This window comes from Daphnia pulex, chromosome 1 (assembly GCF_021134715.1).
Source record: "Daphnia pulex isolate KAP4 chromosome 1, ASM2113471v1".
Lineage (NCBI taxonomy): Eukaryota > Metazoa > Arthropoda > Branchiopoda > Diplostraca > Daphniidae > Daphnia > Daphnia pulex.
In genome coordinates this window covers 4,867,868-4,885,334 of record NC_060017.1, presented here as the reverse complement: position 1 = coordinate 4,885,334, position 17,467 = coordinate 4,867,868, and the positions used below count along the sequence as shown (strand labels likewise).

Below are 17,467 nucleotides of genomic sequence, written 5' to 3'. Positions count from 1 at the left end.
ATTTCTTTAGGATTCAATCGCCAAACGATCCGACGCAATTCTTTTGTCCTGTCCAACACATTTCATAATTGAAACATTCCAAATCAATTTTCCTGCACCTGACGGCTCTTTAACACAATGAAACTACGAAGATTCAATCAATAATTTTTTTACTCATCATGCAAATATTAAAATCCTCTCACTCAACCGGGACAATAAGTAGCCATAGCCTACATAGGGAAAATGAATAGGCATTATACGGCTTTGACCCAAAAAGTCAAAAAACAACATAAAACGGCAACACACCGTTCTATAGTTTGCGATGGCAAAGCTGCATGACCCAGATTCCGTGATTTGGCTTTGAATTTGATCAAATAATTAATTCCCGAAGGAATGAGACATTTACAATCCAGATTGCAGACATGCGCATGAAAGTGTTTCCTAATTATGCTATTCGTCACAGATTTTAATCAACGGTCCAATAGATCCGGCAGTATTTGCTCAGAAGGCCAGAAGCATATATTTCTCCTGGCGACTCAAATACCCTGTTATATTGGTTGTCAAGCTTTAACACACAACAATAGAGAACAATTGTTCTCTTAAGAAGAATAATGAACGCGAAGTAAATGTCTCTATGTTATCAATACTCGGCAACTATGAAACATTTATGTGGATTTAAATGGTAACTTTATAGAATGCGCATTACTTTTTTGATTCTACCTTCAACAAGTAGCCACACAAAAACATTAATAGAAAAGAAAAGATAAATGAGGAGGTGCCGGTGTGTCGGCAGGTTCCTCATGGTAAAAAAATTGTCTTGTTGCACTTTGCTTCAAGTGTTTAAAGTTCAAAGATCTGAAGGTTTACCCACGGAAAAAGTTGTGAGGCACAAAACAAAACAAGCCTGATCTGCAGTCGTTCAACAAATGAGATTTTTAGGACCCTGACTGAGAAAAAACAAAAACAGAGAGAGAAAAAGCGAAAAAGTTGCAGTCAACCGCCTAGCTCAGGAAGAAACATAGTCCGTGACTACGTAACGATTTGTAATCAACGCCACCAAAAATTGTCAAAAAGGAAAAATAAAGATCAATTTTGTCCTACCTTTATGCATAGGAAATACAGCCAGGCATCTGGGATGCTGTGTATCTAAATGAAAAAAAGAAAAATAGGTTACGAAAAATATTCAAGACAGAAACAACAAGTAAGGAAAAGTTGAAAATGAGGTAAATCCTCATTTCACCACCAACGTAGTGTTAATAAATGGGATAATTAAAGGCTTACATTTAATTCTCTGCATTGATGCAGGTAATGCAGCATTAAAATATCTAGCATGTAACAGGTCATTAGAAGTAAAGGAAATCATTACCCAAGCGATGATCCTTGCTGATGACAGGGTAACACCTGCTGACCTGCACAAGAAAAACTTGCATATCTTGTTGATATGATGGCTGGCTCTGGCCTCAAATCTGCAAAAAAAGAAATTGGTTACAATAATACAAACAAACTGCCATGCATCAACAGGGCAATTAGGCCTACATGATAAAGGCTAAGAACTAACATTTCACAAATTTGGAATAGGTCTTCTATAGCTCCCACATCATTCTATTTGTATTACCTGCTATAAACAGCATGGAGCATGACGGTTATCAAAAGAAAATAAATCCATAACAATATAAATCTTGAACTTTGTCTCTTACAACCAAACGAAAGCAGCGGAAAGCAGACAAAGAATTTTCTTCTAATCAGCATGCTTACCGCTTACGATGATACGATATCGATTGAAATTAGAAATTATAATTGATAAAAAATCAACCCCCCCCCCTCAAAATCCAAACAGCTCAAAAACGATAAGGGAATAAGTTTTAATTTAAATATAATACCATTTCTGTTTGGTATATAATTATCTGGTAAGCCCCCCCCCCCCCCGGTAGAAAAATCGACCCCCCCTCCCAAAACAAAAAATAATCGATTCTTCGACTGCAACCACCCCCCTCCTCAAATTTTGTGTAATCAGCTGACAGAGCAGACCATTTTCAAAGAAAATTCCTACTATTGGTACCCAAACTTCGGATATTTTATCAGTCAGTTTATCTTCCCATTTAAAAGCCCTTCTACTTTTTGCCATGACTGCCTTTTCTTTTGATTTTCTTATTCTTGTTTTTCTCTTTGCGCTTCTTGTTACCGACGACACCAGAGTCGGGTGTGGTTTCTAATGGAGTGGAAAAAGAATCGGCCGCTATTACCGACTGTGCTGAGGTCTCGATAGCGTCGGTCTCCGAAGGGTCCTGTGACATGGCATATTGCGTTATTTTCTGAAAAGATTTGGCGGCGTTCGTCGAATGCGTCATCATTACACCAGTTTTTGGAACAGGCAGTGCTGCCATCTCCTTTGCGGTTGGTTTTTGAAAAATGTTTTATGCGACCGCAGATTAATCTTCGTTCTGCCCACAAGGATAGCAACTTTCATCAGTCGATGCCTCGATGGTGATAGACTTATTGAGCCGGGATAGTCCTCAGCATCTTATTGGTTGAGAGCAGCAGCCGTCGAGACAAGTTAGCAATAAATTTTCTTCACCCAATTCCGCCAGCCTAGAAACATCGCCCGGTTCACTCAAGGGTCACTGTTGGCGATGAGTCTTCACTGCAGTCTGGAAGAACCGGGTTCATGCAGACGTGGTTTAATCAAATCTAGTTCTGATGGAAAGGAAAATACGTGGGTAGTTCCTTCCGTTCCTTGCTCCTCTTCCTTTATTATTAGACATTCTGTCACGGAATGTGAAGCGTTATTCTGATCCTGGAGCTCGTCCGGTTCGGTGACGTCTAAATCTGATTGGTTGGTGAATGTAGTCCTGATCCTGACTACAGCACATATCATCCTTACTAGGAATCCCATAACCAGGGCGGCTATCATGCCAAACACTTCCGTTGAAAAAACTTGAGATGAATTCATTTTAGATAAATCGATTGGTTTTTATGAGATTAGCAATCTTTCAATTATTGATTAGTCAGAACTCAACATGGCTTTATAAGGTAGGAGGACAAACGACTAGCTACGCAAGATGGGATATTTGATTTAGGAAACAGATTTTAAGTAGAAAACTTTACGATAAATTTATACAATTTAAAATTTAATTATTTAATGCAATATTGTTCAACAGCTTATATGCCGTAATATTAAAAAATTGTAAATACAAAATCTTCCTTTTGATTAGCCGCCTCATGCCGCCTTTATACTCAAGTTAGTTCAAGCATAGCAAATAGCATAGGCCACCGTATCCTTGAGTGATTGATTTTCGATGATCACGTGATCGCGCGACCAACGGAAACAAGTCAGATCCACAAGTGTCTGCTAGGAAACGACTGCATAAATTATCAGTTACGACCATCGACCAGAGAAAATGGATTCAACGTTATATGATTCGACACTTTCTGACTTGAAAGACAAAATAAAAAGTTACCCTGACTTTCCAAAAGAAGGAATTATATTTCGGTATTGTATAAAATTTGATTTGCTAGATTGAAGATTAACTCAATGACATTTTTCATTCTGTTTCCATTTCAGAGACATATTCTCCATCTTGAGGGATCCAGCATGCTTGAAAAGTGTAATTGATCTTATGGTGGCGAAGATTGAAAAACTTAAGTGGAATGATGTTGATGTAATAGTGGGTCTCGAATCAAGAGGTTTTATCCTTGCACCTTTACTGGCCGTAAAACTCAATGCTGGATTTGTACCAATACGGAAGAAGGGACGTTTGCCTGGTGTCTGTAAAGAAATAGCTTATACCTTGGAATATCGCAGTGTAAGTTTTAGTACTTTTCTCCATTTATTTTTAATGTGTGTATTAATCTGAAGTAATCTCATATACAGGATGTACTGGAAATACAAGAAGATAGCATCAGTCAAGGACAGCGAGTGTTGGTTATTGATGACTTGATTGCAACTGGAGGAAGTCTAGGAGCAACCTGCAAGCTTCTCAAAGGCCTAGATGCAAAAGTTGTTGGATGTTTGGTTCTTCTCGAATTGGACCAACTTGAAGGCTCAAAAAATGTGGATGCTCCTGTTGAATCTCTCATTACTTTTTGATTAACAGTAAATTCAGTTCAATAGCATTCCATTGCATCAGATATTGTTATTTTTCAAATTTGTATTTCATTGTTGAACTTGTTATTACATGACAATGAGATGGGAAAAACAATTATAAGCCACCACGCAAAGCTAACACCAAATGCAATACAGATCCTCCTTGGACTTTATAATCAGCAGCAGTTTTCTCATCATTCCTATATTTCAAAATAAGCACCACAGATAATATAATGAAATTCAAAATGAGAACCAGTTTCCTGTAGATTTAAAAAATATATTTCTTACATTTGCTTTCCTGAAAAGATAAGTCTTTGTTGTGGAGGTGGGATTCCCTCTTTCTCTTCTACTCGTTCTTTGATGCGTTCGACTTTATCAGTCGGTTCTATGTCGATTTCAATCTAAATTCATTTAATGAATATACTATGCGTAGCAAATTAAATTTGAATCAATCGGGAGTTACCTCTTTTCCAGTTAGTGTCTGCAAAATAAAAAAAATCGACGAATTAACAGAGGCTGAATAAATGGATATTATTTCACTTTGTTTCTATACCTTAACCTTGATGAGCATTTTAAGGAGATTTCACACGAGCAAGAATGTGACAACTTCTGTTACTTCTTTTAGAATAATCCCTATTGACAGCGGTTTATAATGACTGAGGAAAGAAAATTTCGTTTTACAGCCGAAAGTCAGATTTTTTTTTGGTGAGAAGAATAATTCACAGTGTTGCGATGTGTGAATAACAGTGCCTTTATCGGTTGACAATTTACAAATTGCAACTTGATATAAACATTTCTCCAACTGCCAAAGAAACTAACATGAGTGAATGTCGTAACCTTATAGGTTTTTTAGACCTAGAATATTTATTCATTCCATATCCTTAAAAATATTTACATATGCATTCAAACTAGCAACAGTCAATACGGCATCGTTGTAAGGGCTTCTCACGAAAAAAGGAAACAACAACGAAACACAGGCTTGAGTAGACGCCAACAAATAATTTTTTTTTTTTTTGCCAATTGTAATTTAGAGATTAGTTCCAATTCACCAAAACACATGGGGAGCAAGAAACATAAAAAACACAAATCGGACCGCTGGGGGAGGTACGAAAGTGCCCAAGGACAGGGTAAGTAAAACTTTTGCTTCTCTATTTCATGACAACTCATTACAGAAACAAGTATGAAACATTGATTTTTCAAATATTTTACAGCAAGTACTGATCGCCCACAGTTAAGATTGATCTTGAAAGTTGGTGGTGCTTCAACACCAGATCTAGCGGATCATGGAGATAGTTCTTCAGGAATGTCGAACCGACCAGGGATTGTAAATCTTCCGTATGGAGCTGAAGAAGATTCCAGGCATTCATCCCTTTTTTCTCTTCATGATGGAAGTGAAAAAGAAAAGCACAAGAAAAAAAAGGAAAAGAAGAAGAAGAAAAATAAAGACAAGGACAAGGAAAAGAAAAAACACAAGCATAAGGTTTACTCTTTTTTGTCACTTATACTTGTAGTTTTCCAATGAAATAACAGCAAATCTATGTCTAGGACAAAAAACGTAAGGACAAAGATGAGTCTGCCCCAGAAGGTGATGAGTCATTTAGGTATGAGGTCATAACAGTTCAACCTTCCAATCCAATCCATGGTGGAGCAGGGGCCCTCTCCCCCAGGCCCATCTTGAAAATATCCACAACCTCCTTAGATTCAGGAACTGGTTCCAACTTGTCTGCCTCACTGGCCACACGCGTGCAACGTACCAGTCCTGGAGCTGCTCCTCTTCGAACCAGTCTTCGCCCACGTCAAGAAAGACCAGCAATACAGAAGCTACTTGAGTTGCTAATGCCAAATCTCGAAAGAAAAGATCCCAGACAATTCTTTGCTTGGCCAGTAACTGATAGTATTGCACCTAACTATTCTTCAATCATCACTAAACCCATGGATTTTAGCACTATGAAACAGAAGATTGAGGATAATCAGTATAAAACACTGCAAGAATTTACGGTAAGAGTTCCTTAAAATCTCTCATTGATTACAATTCCATTATTATTGTATTTTATTTTAGGACGACTTTGTTTTGATGTGTAACAACGCCATGACGTACAACCAACCGGACACCGTCTACTATAAAGCTGCGAAAAGACTGTTGCATACCGGCCTACGAACTCTGACGGCCGAAAAGGTGCGCCCTTACGTGCCCACCATATCCAATTATGGCGAGTTGACAGTTACACACTTAGGCTTTGAGCCATTGGAAGAGTCATTCAGAGCCTTTGCAATTCGGCAAGAGCAGTCTGCTGAAGGAATAGAATCGGCCGACCACGAAATGGAAACTGGATTTTCTTCCGGTGGTGAAACAGCTGTGGAAACGGCTCGAGATAGTTACCTCAAGAATGAATCGCCGAATAAGAGCCACTTGGATGTGTTGCCAGACGACATGACTCCCGACGAAATTTTGGAGCAGGTATATTTAGATTTCGTGGTTCTCTTTTGGATAGACGAATTACTTTGTATTGTTTTATAAGGCAAAGGAGGCAGCGCAAATTGCTGCGAATAAGCTTGGATACCAACATCCAAATGCCAAAATGGGCTTTTTGCGGCAAAGAAAAGATGGTACTACATCGCTTGCCATTTTGACTCCTTGCAACCCCGGAGCACAACCAGGAACTACTGAAGTGCCTGTTACGTTAGGTAAATGCAAGTTTTGAGTTACGGGATAAGTGCAACTTACATTTTCTCACGGCAATTTTGTACTTTTTAGGTGCATTAACGGGTAAAGTTCAACCGGGTCCAGGAACTGGCCAATTAATGGGTTTCAGAGAAGATCGAAGAAATCAAGTTAAACCTGTCAAACCATTGTATTATGGTCCTTTTGGATCTTATGCTCCTTCGTACGATTCTACATTTTCAAATCTTACAAAGGAAGAATCAGATCTTGTGTTAGCTACTTACGGAGAAGAAACGGGAGTTCCGTATGCAGAAAGTATTTTGGATTTTGTGCGCGATTGCGACTACGCACTACACATCGCCGACGACCTACTCAACTTGATGACACACGGTGAACATTCGGCTGTGGCTAGAATTTTAGAAGAGAAAAGACGGATCCATCAACAACAAGTTCTTCAACAACTAGAACAGGAACAATTACAACAACAGCAGCAACAGCTTCTTCAGTCACAACATGCAAATGAAAACGATGCGTTCAATTTAAATGCCCTAAGATCTTTAGGAGACCTTGGAATTGATGTCTCTTTCCTGGACTCATTTGGTAAATTTTAAGTTTATTTTTATAATGAATTTTGTTGACTATGGTCTAATTATAGAAGCACAGTTCAAAGCCGAACAACGGGCACGAGAAGCTAGCCAGAGTTGTCTGGATGAAACAGGATCCTTGATAAGTACACTTGAGAAAACGCAGCGGGAAAGACTTTCCAAGACTCCACCGCCTCATCTCTCTAATATCATGCCACCTTCAGACTTTGAACTTCAATTAGGTATTAACATCTATAAAAAATTTGCAATCGCCTGTTTTACTGATTTTGTTAACTTCTAGTTGGAAAAATTACGGAAGGCATCGCTTACGTAGCCAAACAGTCGACGCCCGCTACAGTGGCTTCTGTAGAAGGTGTACGGAAAGCTATGGGAGTTTCTCTAGATTCACTTCCAAACGATACGAACTTGGTACCTCGTCCCACAATAAGCATGCAACCCGACCAGAGAGACATCGAAAGCGAACTAAGTAAATTACTTGGTGAAGACGGTGTTTCTGATGTTATGACGGATATATTTCATTGAATTCATTCACTCCAAAGCATTGTTACGTCATATCCATCAATACTGGGTCTCTTTCATTTTTCTAATGACAAGTGACCTATTACGGTTTTAAAATCACAAATAATGAAATACACTCTTTATTCAAAAAAATGAATCGATGCCAATCTGTTATTTACCCAACAAATTCGTGTTTTTTTCACGTGGACAATAATAGGTAAAAGAAAAAAACAAAATTTTCAAGGCTTTGAATTTGAATAGATCTGGAGATGCATTTTTCATATTAACACTATCCTTAATCTATGACGATTCGGCAATTTTCTTTTTCTGATTTTCTTCTACAATCTTAGAGCCTGAAACAATAAATACATTACAAATTTGAGAAATTTGAGAGAAATACTCTGTCATTTATAGTAATTAAACGCCACTTTCTCACCGAGATAATTATAGTAACCCTGGCGCAATGGGTCGACTTTGATTAACTGTTGAATGAGTTGCAGAATTTCAGTTTCGTTCCCCAATCCGTTTATTCGGCGCAGGAGTTCGCATACCTGTAATTTTACCCCTTTAAACATACACGGTAAGTCAAGTTTAATTATAATATAAAGAAGTAAAAAGACTATTTAAAAAAATTACATTTGTTATCGGGTTCCAGATCATGTAGTTGCTGACACGATTCGAGCTCATTGTTCAAAGTTGATAGGAGACTAGAATTTTGCGTAAACTTTTCATCGCCGTTGAAAAGAAGCCAACGTTGGTAGAACCAGGCGCTCTGGTCGTTGGGATCCGTAAAAATGGCATTTTGAATAAGGTTGCATTCTATAATATAAAATTTAGTTATGTTTTTTTTTTCTTAAAATTTCCAGGAATCAACAATCCTTTGGATGAAAATTTGTGTATATTACCTTCAGCCAATTTTTGATCATCCAATATTGATTGATCACTTGAACTTGGATAAATTCTTGGGAGCAACTCACTTCGATAATGCCATGATGAATAATTAGAAAAGTTTTTTTTTATCTTATTTGTTGAAAATTCAAGCTCATTTTCTAGTGAAGTTTTCGACTTCTGAACAATGATTCTTCTGTAATCCCAGCAGTGAACTAAAAAAACCACATAAAATAATGAAATATAATAAAAATTTAAATTTAAAAAATAATAATAAACTTGAATTCTTATAACCTATAACAGGTTTCATAATATAAACTTACAGTTTCTTTCATCCAGTTCCAAACATTTGTCACAGAGCAAAAATTCATTTTTAAAGTCCACAATAGATACTTGGTCTAGAATCCAACTCCTATAAAACCAGAGAAGATATTTGGAACTATTAATTACAATTTATGAAAATTTATAAATTTATAATAATAAGTATAACCTGTGAAACCAAGAATTGTAAGACTTTGGATTTACTCTAATGCATTGTTCAGTCAATGCTAGCTCATTTGATACATAATCATCAACACGGTCTGGCCTGCAAATAATAATTTAAAATGTAAAGTAACACAAATATTTTTCTTTTTAAAATTATACCTACATTGTTTCTTTAATCTTAAGAATTGTTTCTTTCCTTATGTTCCATAAAGTGGAGATGTCAGGATTTTCTGTCAACACCTGGCCAGTCATCTTCAGGATTTCATCATCTAGCTCTCCAGATTTTCTCTGATTACATAAATTTTTTGTGTATTCCAGATTATAATTAAATTCAATGAATATTATCAACATACCTTGGAAAAGATTAAATTCATTGCTGTCTTGTATATCACAAGTTTCTTGGCTCTTTCCTTTGCCTTGATCTCTTGCTGTTCTGCCGTTGTACGAACTTTAAGTCTGCCATGCTATGAAAACAAAGAGTTGTAGGTTTTAAATGGTCAGAAATTCGTGGTCTTTACCATTTTTGGGGAGGGAATATATTCTCTTGAAGCTCTCCAATCGAAAAAAAAAATGTTTCGTTATTATTTTCGATCTTTCAACCGGTTTCAGCCGTCAACAACTGAAGTGATTCTAAACAACACCCCCGAAGCAGGAACAAGACAGAAGAAGAAGCTCATAAGTCATAATCTAAAAAAATATATATTCAAACAATAAAATTAGATTTCACGAAACAAGGTTCACGGTCGCAATGATGTGAAGCTGAGAATATTTTAACAAGGTAATATATCTCAAAATAAAGAAACTAGATTCTAATATTTTTAGGAGGGGGGGGGGATCGGCCACGCCTTCAATACGGGCATATTAATTATATTGTAGCATCTAAATTCCGTATCATTCTGCGAATCCGCATTACAGGTATACAGAAATGTTAAAACTAACTCATGCTGAGTAATTTTAATCTGCGTATAGTGCGTTCTGCCGTCTTTGGTAAACAGCTCTTCTTTTCTTATCGTTCCATCAAAATCGGCGCATTCTGGATTTTATCACAATTGTAATATTGTACCGCTCCCATTCTGTTCTTTCGGTTCTGCCCGTTTTTTATTTGTTTTACTTTTCAGATTCCACTGTCCAAAAGTGGCATGATATTTTTATTAAATACTATGCTGATATGTTCTTATATTTTGTCGCGCACAATTTTATCGCCGTGTATGTGACAGATCAATGATTGAAATGGTTCACGTGCTCATATTGTCAGATGAACATGAAATTCAAATGACGCAGCAAGCTTAATCCCATCAATTTTTTTATTGGAAAGTATTTTATTTGTTTTAATGTCGTCAGCAGCACATGATTATTGATAAGCTCATTTTATTCCGCTGTGAAATGCATTCGCTTTGGCATCAACCGTCTCTTTCGCTAATTTATAATTAAATATCAATAAAAAAGGGAAGAGTAATATCTACAGGCACTAAGCGTTCAATTACGTGTTGTCCGTATGCACGCGAGTGTCATTCCAAACATACCGCTTCCGATATTGTGATCGAAAATCAAATTAGTGATTGGCTGATTGCACAGACCTTGTGCCAGATAAGGAGAAATAATCCACTCTTGTTGCGTAAATCTGTTGCGATCACAAAAGTCTCGGTTATAAGTAGCCTCTTTCATCCTATCCTTCAGTTTTTCTCAAGACACCGTCCGAGATGAGGTCGTCAGTGTGTATTTTGTCGATAGTATTTTTTCAAGGTAAAACAAGCACACAATGAAAGACGGTTTGCATAGTTTCTGATGATGATTAATTCTTTCCATTTCTTGCTGTCTATAGCATGTTTGTTACAGACCGCGCTAGCTCTACCCTCCCTGGCGCTCGTCCCAGCCCAGTCTTCCAAGTTTTTCGAGGAATGGCTCGCTACTTTTGATCCAAATACACCGGTAAATCATTTATTACAAATCATTCCAAAGTATTACATCTCTAAATGCTATCCCATTAAAATCGTTAAAATATTAAGTTTCGTTTCGTTTTGTGGTTTTTATAAGTGAAAGAAAACGTAATCTAATGTCTTTGGAATACGAGTGTTTCGCTTCGAAACTCAAAGCAATTACACGCTTACGAAATTAAACGTAAAGAAAAATAAAAGAACTAGGTTGTTGCAACCGCGCCCCGTATAATTACATCATCGGATAAGTTAAACCCTATATGATTTACGGTTCCTGTCCTATCGAAATAAACTTTTATCCATGTGTTGTCCCTTATTAATTTATTATGCCCTAAACCAGTGCGTACTATTGGCTGCATTGTATAAAGTAAATCCTTTTAAATATTTAATAGACCTGAACACTAACTAAACACTGTGTGATCGAATTTTTCCTTTCGTCTACAGGGTGAACGGAATAGCGCTCTCTGTGAAAATGCAGGCGATGGTTTTTACGCATTTCCAGATAATCCTAACTGCAATCCAAACTACTACGCATGTATAGGAGGTGTTCAATACAACCAGGTTGCTTTTTTTTTTGTTTGGTACATTATATGAGTAAATGTACATAATATACTTTTTCTGCCAATATAAGACTTGTCCTGGCAATAGCGTGTTTGAGCCGGCCCTTGGAAATTGTCTTAGTCCCGACACGGCACCATCATGCAAAAGTTAGTAGTTTTTATACTAAAATAGAAAATATTAGTTCTTTAATCAATCGAGTAGGTTTAATAATGTTGTCATTTTGAATAAAAAGTAACGACAACGACACCCATGACAACAACTACCGTGACAACGACACCCGTGTCCACCACTACCGTGTCCACCACTACCGTGAAAACAACGACAACAACCACTGCACCTTTTTCGTGTACATCGGACGGGTTCTACCCTGTTGGGTAAATTGAAGTTTTCTTGAAACATTTTGTCAGAATTTATTAATGTAAATTTTTTGATATCGTTGTGCAGGACATGTTCTACTAGTTACTACGCGTGCGTTGGTGGTGTTGTCTATCCTCAGGTAATAATGGTAGCAATAGTTGAAATTGTTCGTTTCTGAATGTGCTAAAACCCAATTTTATTTCAATTCATACCTCGTATCGTCGGATTCTATCACACCTGTAGACATGTCCAGGCAATGGTATTTTCGATCCATCGATATCCGCTTGTGTTGCACCGGAATCTTTGCCATCATGCCCACGTAATATCACATTTGGGAATTATAAAGAGACGATGCAAATTCGAAAACTATCGTTCCTTTTTCTTTTCTGCAGCAATAACTAGCACTGTACCAATTACTACCACGATTCCCAGCACTAGTACCATAACGACTCCAAGCACCACGGTGGCCACTACAACACTCACTTCTACCACTACAGCACCGCCCACTACAACCACTACAGCACCGCCCACTACAACTACTACCATCACCACTACCCCGGCTAGTACAGGCACCACAATTTTCACGTGCACTCAAGATGGATTTTTTCCCATGGGCAGCTGTCTATCTACTTACTACGCGTGTGTTGGAGGCATTTCTTACGTTCAGGTGATAAGCCTTGAAAAAAAGAGCGGCTTGATTACTTGCCTTCAGCAATTTTTTTATTTTTACATGTTTAGACATGTCCTGGAAACGGAATTTTCGTTGACACCAAATGCGTTACTCCCCAAGATGTTATTGGATGCGGTAAATTGTTTAGTTACATTTTTATCCAACGTGAAATAATAAGCTAATTGCCGTTGTGATTTATAGATACAACTACTTCCACCACGATGAGCAGTTCCACAACCACTGTTAGCACAACCGCGGCCAGTACGACAGCTACTGTTTCTAGTGTTGCACCATTTACCTGCCCAACTCCCGAGGGATTTTACCCAATACCCGGTATATAAAGTTTATTATGTCGAAATGAATTTGTAATCACGGTAACACAATTGACAATTCAGGAGCTTGCAGCGCAGACTATTTCATTTGCGTATCTGGGTCTCCATACGTCCAAGTACAGTTTCATTTTAAAATCAGCGATTTAACGTAGAATACCTGAGCACACCTATCTCTTTCTTTCATTTAGACTTGCCCAGCGGGAATTTTTGATCCAGTTTTATTGAAATGCGTCCTTCCTGAGACAGCGTCACCACCCTGCACAGGTATGAACATGAAATAATTTTCAAAATAAAAAGTTGGATAATAACTATCGCCTTGCATAACTTAGTAACCACAATACCCCCTACAACCACCCCTACCACTACACCGACTACTACACCAACCACTACACCAACCACTACACCGACTACTACACCGACTACTACACCAACTACGACCACAGCTGCTCCATTTGTCTGCCCTGGAAGTGGACAATACCCTTATCCGGGAAGCTGTACTTTGTATTACGTCTGTGGAGGCGGAACTTATTTCGTCGCCGTAAGTTTCCTTTGATATTGTAGTAATATTTAAGCAAAAGTTCAAGCTTAAACGTAAACTATGTTCAACAATTTTTGTTTTCATTTCACAGAGTTGCCCCATTGGACAAGTATTTAACCCCAAAACACAGTACTGTGAGCCTCCTATTAATGTTCCAGGCTGCTATTTTAGCTTCGTCGATTTCTACCAGGTACTCTAAGGCAAATTTGATCTTACTCATATTGTGTCTCAATACAGTACGATAAATTACTTGAATTATTTTCGACAGGGTATGAAACTTGTTGGATTGAAAGGCGGCCAGCCGCATCAGTGATTCGATTGCGAAATGGTCTCGCGGTCGAGCAAACCCAACAGGTGCTGTCGTAGTAATTAACTGTTACCAAGGAGCGTAATATCGGGTCATTCACTAATCAATTCAGGGTTTGTAATCAAACTATCTACTTAGTCCATTTTGTTTACTGATATGAACTGTTAAAAAAATTTTGCTTTTAGTTTTTTACTAGTCTTGAATACATCCCGAAATACAAGTATTTTCTGTATCTGTATAACCTTTGCACAAGGAAAGTTTCCGAGTAACTGAGATTTCGTCATAAAGCAACGCAGTAGTCATTGAATGCGTAAAATTCATCGGATAATTGGCTTTATAATGAAACAAAAAAATGTTGTAAGATTTTTGGGTAAATCCAGTCATTGGTAGATTGTACATACTGGCCAGGTACTGGTGCAAACATTTTTATGACATGACACTGATCCAAATTGGGATCAGTGTCACATTGCAACACCGCGCCAGACAGCGCATTCTCAGTGTTTGTCTAAGGTTTAATTATATCTTTCCTTCCTTGTCTATCGGATGAAGCTTAATTATGAGTGACAACAGATGAAAAGATTTACGGTAGTCTTGAGATTGACCAATGCTACATTACTTAACTTGTTTTTTCCCAACGTGTCCGAATCCGAGTTGTCAGTCCCCACGTTGCAACAAATCTACCATATCGAATCCAATCGTCTTCTGGAAGTTGAACAAATAAGAACGACGATTTACGTGTTTTGATACTTTGAAAATGAATCGATCACATCAGGACATTGGACATCGATTCCTGAAGGTCACCAATATTCTCCTTCCGTTCTGTATATGGTTAGAGTTGATGGAAGAGTTTCAGACTTAATCAAGCATCTTACTTATGATTCCGAATGATAAAAGAAGCGATAAAGAAACTGAAGGGTATAGGTCTAACTGGAGTAAATTATAAAAGAAGGAGAGTGGCACCGCGAGAAAAGTAGAACATTACTTTTGATCAACATCGCAACAACGAAGTTCAGATAAAATCACTTGCTGTCGAACGCTCGCATATTTCACTCGTCATGATGAAGAATAATTTTTCTTCGTTCCTCTTCGGGTTCATTGTCCTAGGCAAGTACACAATTTTTGTTTTTGAACTAATACTTCAATTATACGCTAAAAGCTTAATATTATCGAATAATAATTTTAAATTGGTGTTATGTAACAGCATCTTTTCTAGCTGTCAATGTGACCGGTGAGACAAAGTTAAATCAAGCGTCATTTCTGAGCAGCAAGGTAAAACGAAATCCAATCAATATAACCTTGACTATTGTACTAATTACGTATGCAGAATTATTTTATGGGTTTACTTCGGTTTACTTGATTTTGAAAGGTTTTGAATTCAAACTTACGAGGTCCAGGCGGCATTGAAATTCGACCTCTGGGTGAGTTCAAAAAAGATGATGCACATTCTTTCAATTTTACATTGATTGGTGTTTTTCCATTGCGTGTTTAGGTGAAACAACTTTCACCTGTCCAAGTTCTGAAGGTTTCTTCCCAATTCCAAACACCTGTGGGCCTGATTACTACGTAGCGTTCTTGATTATACTTTCTATATATATTACTTTCATTACATTATTTGATATTCAAATTAAAATAGGTCTGCGTTCTTGGCTCTCCATACGTTTCGGTATGTAGGCACTAGGCAACAAAGTTATACATTTTACCTTTCGATGAACGTATTAAAATTCTAATTCAATGTAATTAAAACAGACTTGCCCTAATGGTACCGTTTTCGATCCCGTGACGAAATTGTGCACACCCATCGGATGGGCCAGTTGCAGTAAGTTTAGAGAAGTTTGCTGTTACCGCAGCGAAAAATGTCGACCAATAAATATTAATTACTTTTTGTTTGATTGATTTCAGCGCCACCCTTCACCTGCCCTACTCCTGATGGTTTTTTCCCCATACCAGGTATGTTGTGTGTTCTATTATGTAGTTTAATTAGATGGACGTGTTCACATCAAACGTAATATTTTTTATTCCGTTTTCAAGGCGCTTGCTCGAATTCATATTACACTTGTGTCGGAAATCAGGCCTATCTACAGGTAAGCATTAGATGCCCCATTTTTAAATTTTAATTTTGCCTTTTTTGTAACTAATAACCTGAGTTTCTATCCGCTCAATTTCAAGAAATGCCCAGGAACTTCAATTTTCGATCCAGTACTATATAGCTGCGTACCTGAGGCCACTGCTTCTTGCAAAGGTATAACACACATTTTAAAATTCACTTGCTCTTATAGCCTCCAAAATTGTGATTTTTCAGTCGCTACCACGACGACGGCAAAAACTACGACAACAACCCGCACAACAACAACACCGACCACGACGACAACACCAACAACCACGACTACACGATCGACCACAACACCAACAACCACGACCACACCAACGACGACTACTACACCAACAACAACTACTCCAACAACGACCACAACACCAACAACCACAACCCCAACAACCACGACTACACGAATAACCACGACTACACCAACGACCACACCAACAACACCAACACCAACTTGTCCGACCAAAATGACTTGTCAAACGAAGACCACGACTACACCAACCACGACTACAACAACCACAACCACCACAACAACAAAACCACCAACAACAACAACGGTGGGACCTTTCAAATGTACGCAAGAATACGGCTACTATCCCGTCCCAGGTGTCAGCTGCAGCACACAATATTACATGTGCTCAAATTCCATTGCATACCTTATGGTGAGTTTCAAGTTATTGGCAAAATATTTTGTTTACGATTCAAACTTATTTTCTTATTTATTTCAGAATTGCGCCGCGCCCACTTATTACAACCCATCCATTCAGAGTAAGTAAAAATAAGGATTTGCTTTCCGGCTGCGCGTAATACTTTGAAGTTTGTTCGCTGTTTTGATGCTCACGGCATTTTATTATATTTCTAGCATGCGACTGGAAAGAAAACGTTGCCGGTTGCCAGTAACGACGACGAAGAGTTTCCGAGACTTTTCGCTGGTTTGCTATATAAAGCCAGGAGTAGATTGCATGCAATCAATAATGGTCAAATTGCATTATCTTTTACATTTACTATTGTTTAATCTTGATATGTTAACATCCTAGTAGCCTAATAGACGCTATAGAAGAATCGATTTACGATATTTTTCTTTCGAAATTCCGTCAAAATTCCTTTGCGTGAACTTCGCAATATTTTCTAGATTAATAGGTGACGTAAGACTCGACTGATGTTGGCTCAATGTCATGTCCAATTGTATCAATTTGATGTCGGCACCTATTGAGTTGAAGCATTTCGATAAAAATGTGCATATATTCGATGACGCAATCTTGTTTATATAATGAATGTTTTTATGGGGGTTACGTATACACGACATGTTTCTGGAACACGCGCAGCCGTCCAAATTCTTTAAAATTCATTTACTGCGTTAAGTATTGTAACAAAATTAATCACTACTGAAATGGCAAAGTAACAGCAAGCTTGTTTTATGAAATCAAGATTTTGAAGACGACGACATACTTTGACTGCTGATTTA

At 37.8% G+C, this 17,467-nt stretch overlaps 6 protein-coding genes and 1 long non-coding RNA gene across 9 annotated transcripts; 4 read left to right on the top strand and 3 right to left on the bottom strand.

Annotated features, from left to right (window-relative positions):
* Positions 1–1,075: 1,075 nt before the first annotated feature.
* Positions 1,076–1,707, bottom strand: LOC124198939. The gene is made up of 3 exons (XR_006876753.1): positions 1,595–1,707; positions 1,346–1,445; positions 1,076–1,125 (listed from the first exon to the last, which is right to left on the bottom strand). It is a non-coding gene; the product is annotated as an uncharacterized LOC124198939 (long non-coding RNA).
* A 1,579-nt stretch (positions 1,708–3,286) lies between these two features.
* Positions 3,287–4,243, top strand: LOC124198906 (adenine phosphoribosyltransferase-like). Its single transcript, XM_046594957.1, has 3 exons — positions 3,287–3,469; positions 3,542–3,782; positions 3,851–4,243. Exons 1-3 carry the CDS (start codon positions 3,378–3,380, stop codon positions 4,064–4,066), a joined length of 549 nt encoding a protein of 182 aa, XP_046450913.1. The 5' UTR covers positions 3,287–3,377; the 3' UTR covers positions 4,067–4,243.
* Positions 4,113–4,785, bottom strand: LOC124198923 (NEDD8). Its single transcript, XM_046594958.1, has 4 exons — positions 4,617–4,785; positions 4,527–4,544; positions 4,352–4,464; positions 4,113–4,263 (listed from the first exon to the last, which is right to left on the bottom strand). Exons 1-4 carry the CDS (start codon positions 4,632–4,634, stop codon positions 4,179–4,181), a joined length of 234 nt encoding a protein of 77 aa, XP_046450914.1. The 5' UTR covers positions 4,635–4,785; the 3' UTR covers positions 4,113–4,178.
* A 206-nt stretch (positions 4,786–4,991) lies between these two features.
* LOC124198764 (bromodomain-containing protein 7-like) lies at positions 4,992–7,985 on the top strand. The gene is made up of 8 exons (XM_046594793.1): positions 4,992–5,190; positions 5,275–5,543; positions 5,609–6,061; positions 6,123–6,521; positions 6,583–6,748; positions 6,819–7,325; positions 7,381–7,551; positions 7,611–7,985. Exons 1-8 carry the CDS (start codon positions 5,121–5,123, stop codon positions 7,850–7,852), a joined length of 2,277 nt encoding a protein of 758 aa, XP_046450749.1. The 5' UTR covers positions 4,992–5,120; the 3' UTR covers positions 7,853–7,985.
* LOC124198873 (geranylgeranyl transferase type-2 subunit alpha-like) lies at positions 7,953–9,887 on the bottom strand. The gene is made up of 9 exons (XM_046594943.1): positions 9,721–9,887; positions 9,556–9,666; positions 9,366–9,490; positions 9,207–9,302; positions 9,040–9,128; positions 8,734–8,931; positions 8,465–8,647; positions 8,265–8,393; positions 7,953–8,181 (listed from the first exon to the last, which is right to left on the bottom strand). The coding sequence occupies exons 1-9, from the start codon at positions 9,721–9,723 to the stop codon at positions 8,129–8,131; spliced, it is 987 nt and encodes a 328-aa protein (XP_046450899.1). The 5' UTR covers positions 9,724–9,887; the 3' UTR covers positions 7,953–8,128.
* Positions 9,888–10,817: 930 nt separating this feature from the next.
* LOC124198789 (integumentary mucin C.1-like) lies at positions 10,818–14,139 on the top strand. 3 transcript variants are annotated; one of them, XM_046594846.1, is made up of 16 exons: positions 10,818–10,945; positions 11,025–11,131; positions 11,581–11,697; positions 11,768–11,843; positions 11,930–11,933; positions 11,964–12,071; positions 12,142–12,193; positions 12,298–12,373; positions 12,447–12,721; positions 12,793–12,859; positions 12,926–13,057; positions 13,120–13,172; positions 13,245–13,320; positions 13,386–13,594; positions 13,686–13,784; positions 13,863–14,139. In XM_046594846.1, exons 1-16 carry the CDS (start codon positions 10,903–10,905, stop codon positions 13,905–13,907), a joined length of 1,539 nt encoding a protein of 512 aa, XP_046450802.1. In that variant the 5' UTR covers positions 10,818–10,902; the 3' UTR covers positions 13,908–14,139. The 3 variants fall into 3 exon arrangements, with proteins under 3 accessions (XP_046450802.1, XP_046450793.1, XP_046450786.1); XM_046594837.1 differs by having other exon boundaries at positions 11,930–11,956; positions 11,987–12,071; XM_046594830.1 differs by having other exon boundaries at positions 11,930–12,071.
* Positions 14,140–14,853: 714 nt separating this feature from the next.
* LOC124198864 (uncharacterized protein PB18E9.04c-like) lies at positions 14,854–17,066 on the top strand. Its single transcript, XM_046594932.1, has 12 exons — positions 14,854–15,005; positions 15,103–15,170; positions 15,268–15,319; positions 15,391–15,464; positions 15,535–15,564; positions 15,648–15,717; positions 15,801–15,848; positions 15,930–15,982; positions 16,068–16,140; positions 16,201–16,664; positions 16,731–16,770; positions 16,865–17,066. The coding sequence occupies exons 1-12, from the start codon at positions 14,957–14,959 to the stop codon at positions 16,900–16,902; spliced, it is 1,059 nt and encodes a 352-aa protein (XP_046450888.1). The 5' UTR covers positions 14,854–14,956; the 3' UTR covers positions 16,903–17,066.
* The last annotated feature ends 401 nt before the right edge of the window (positions 17,067–17,467 follow it).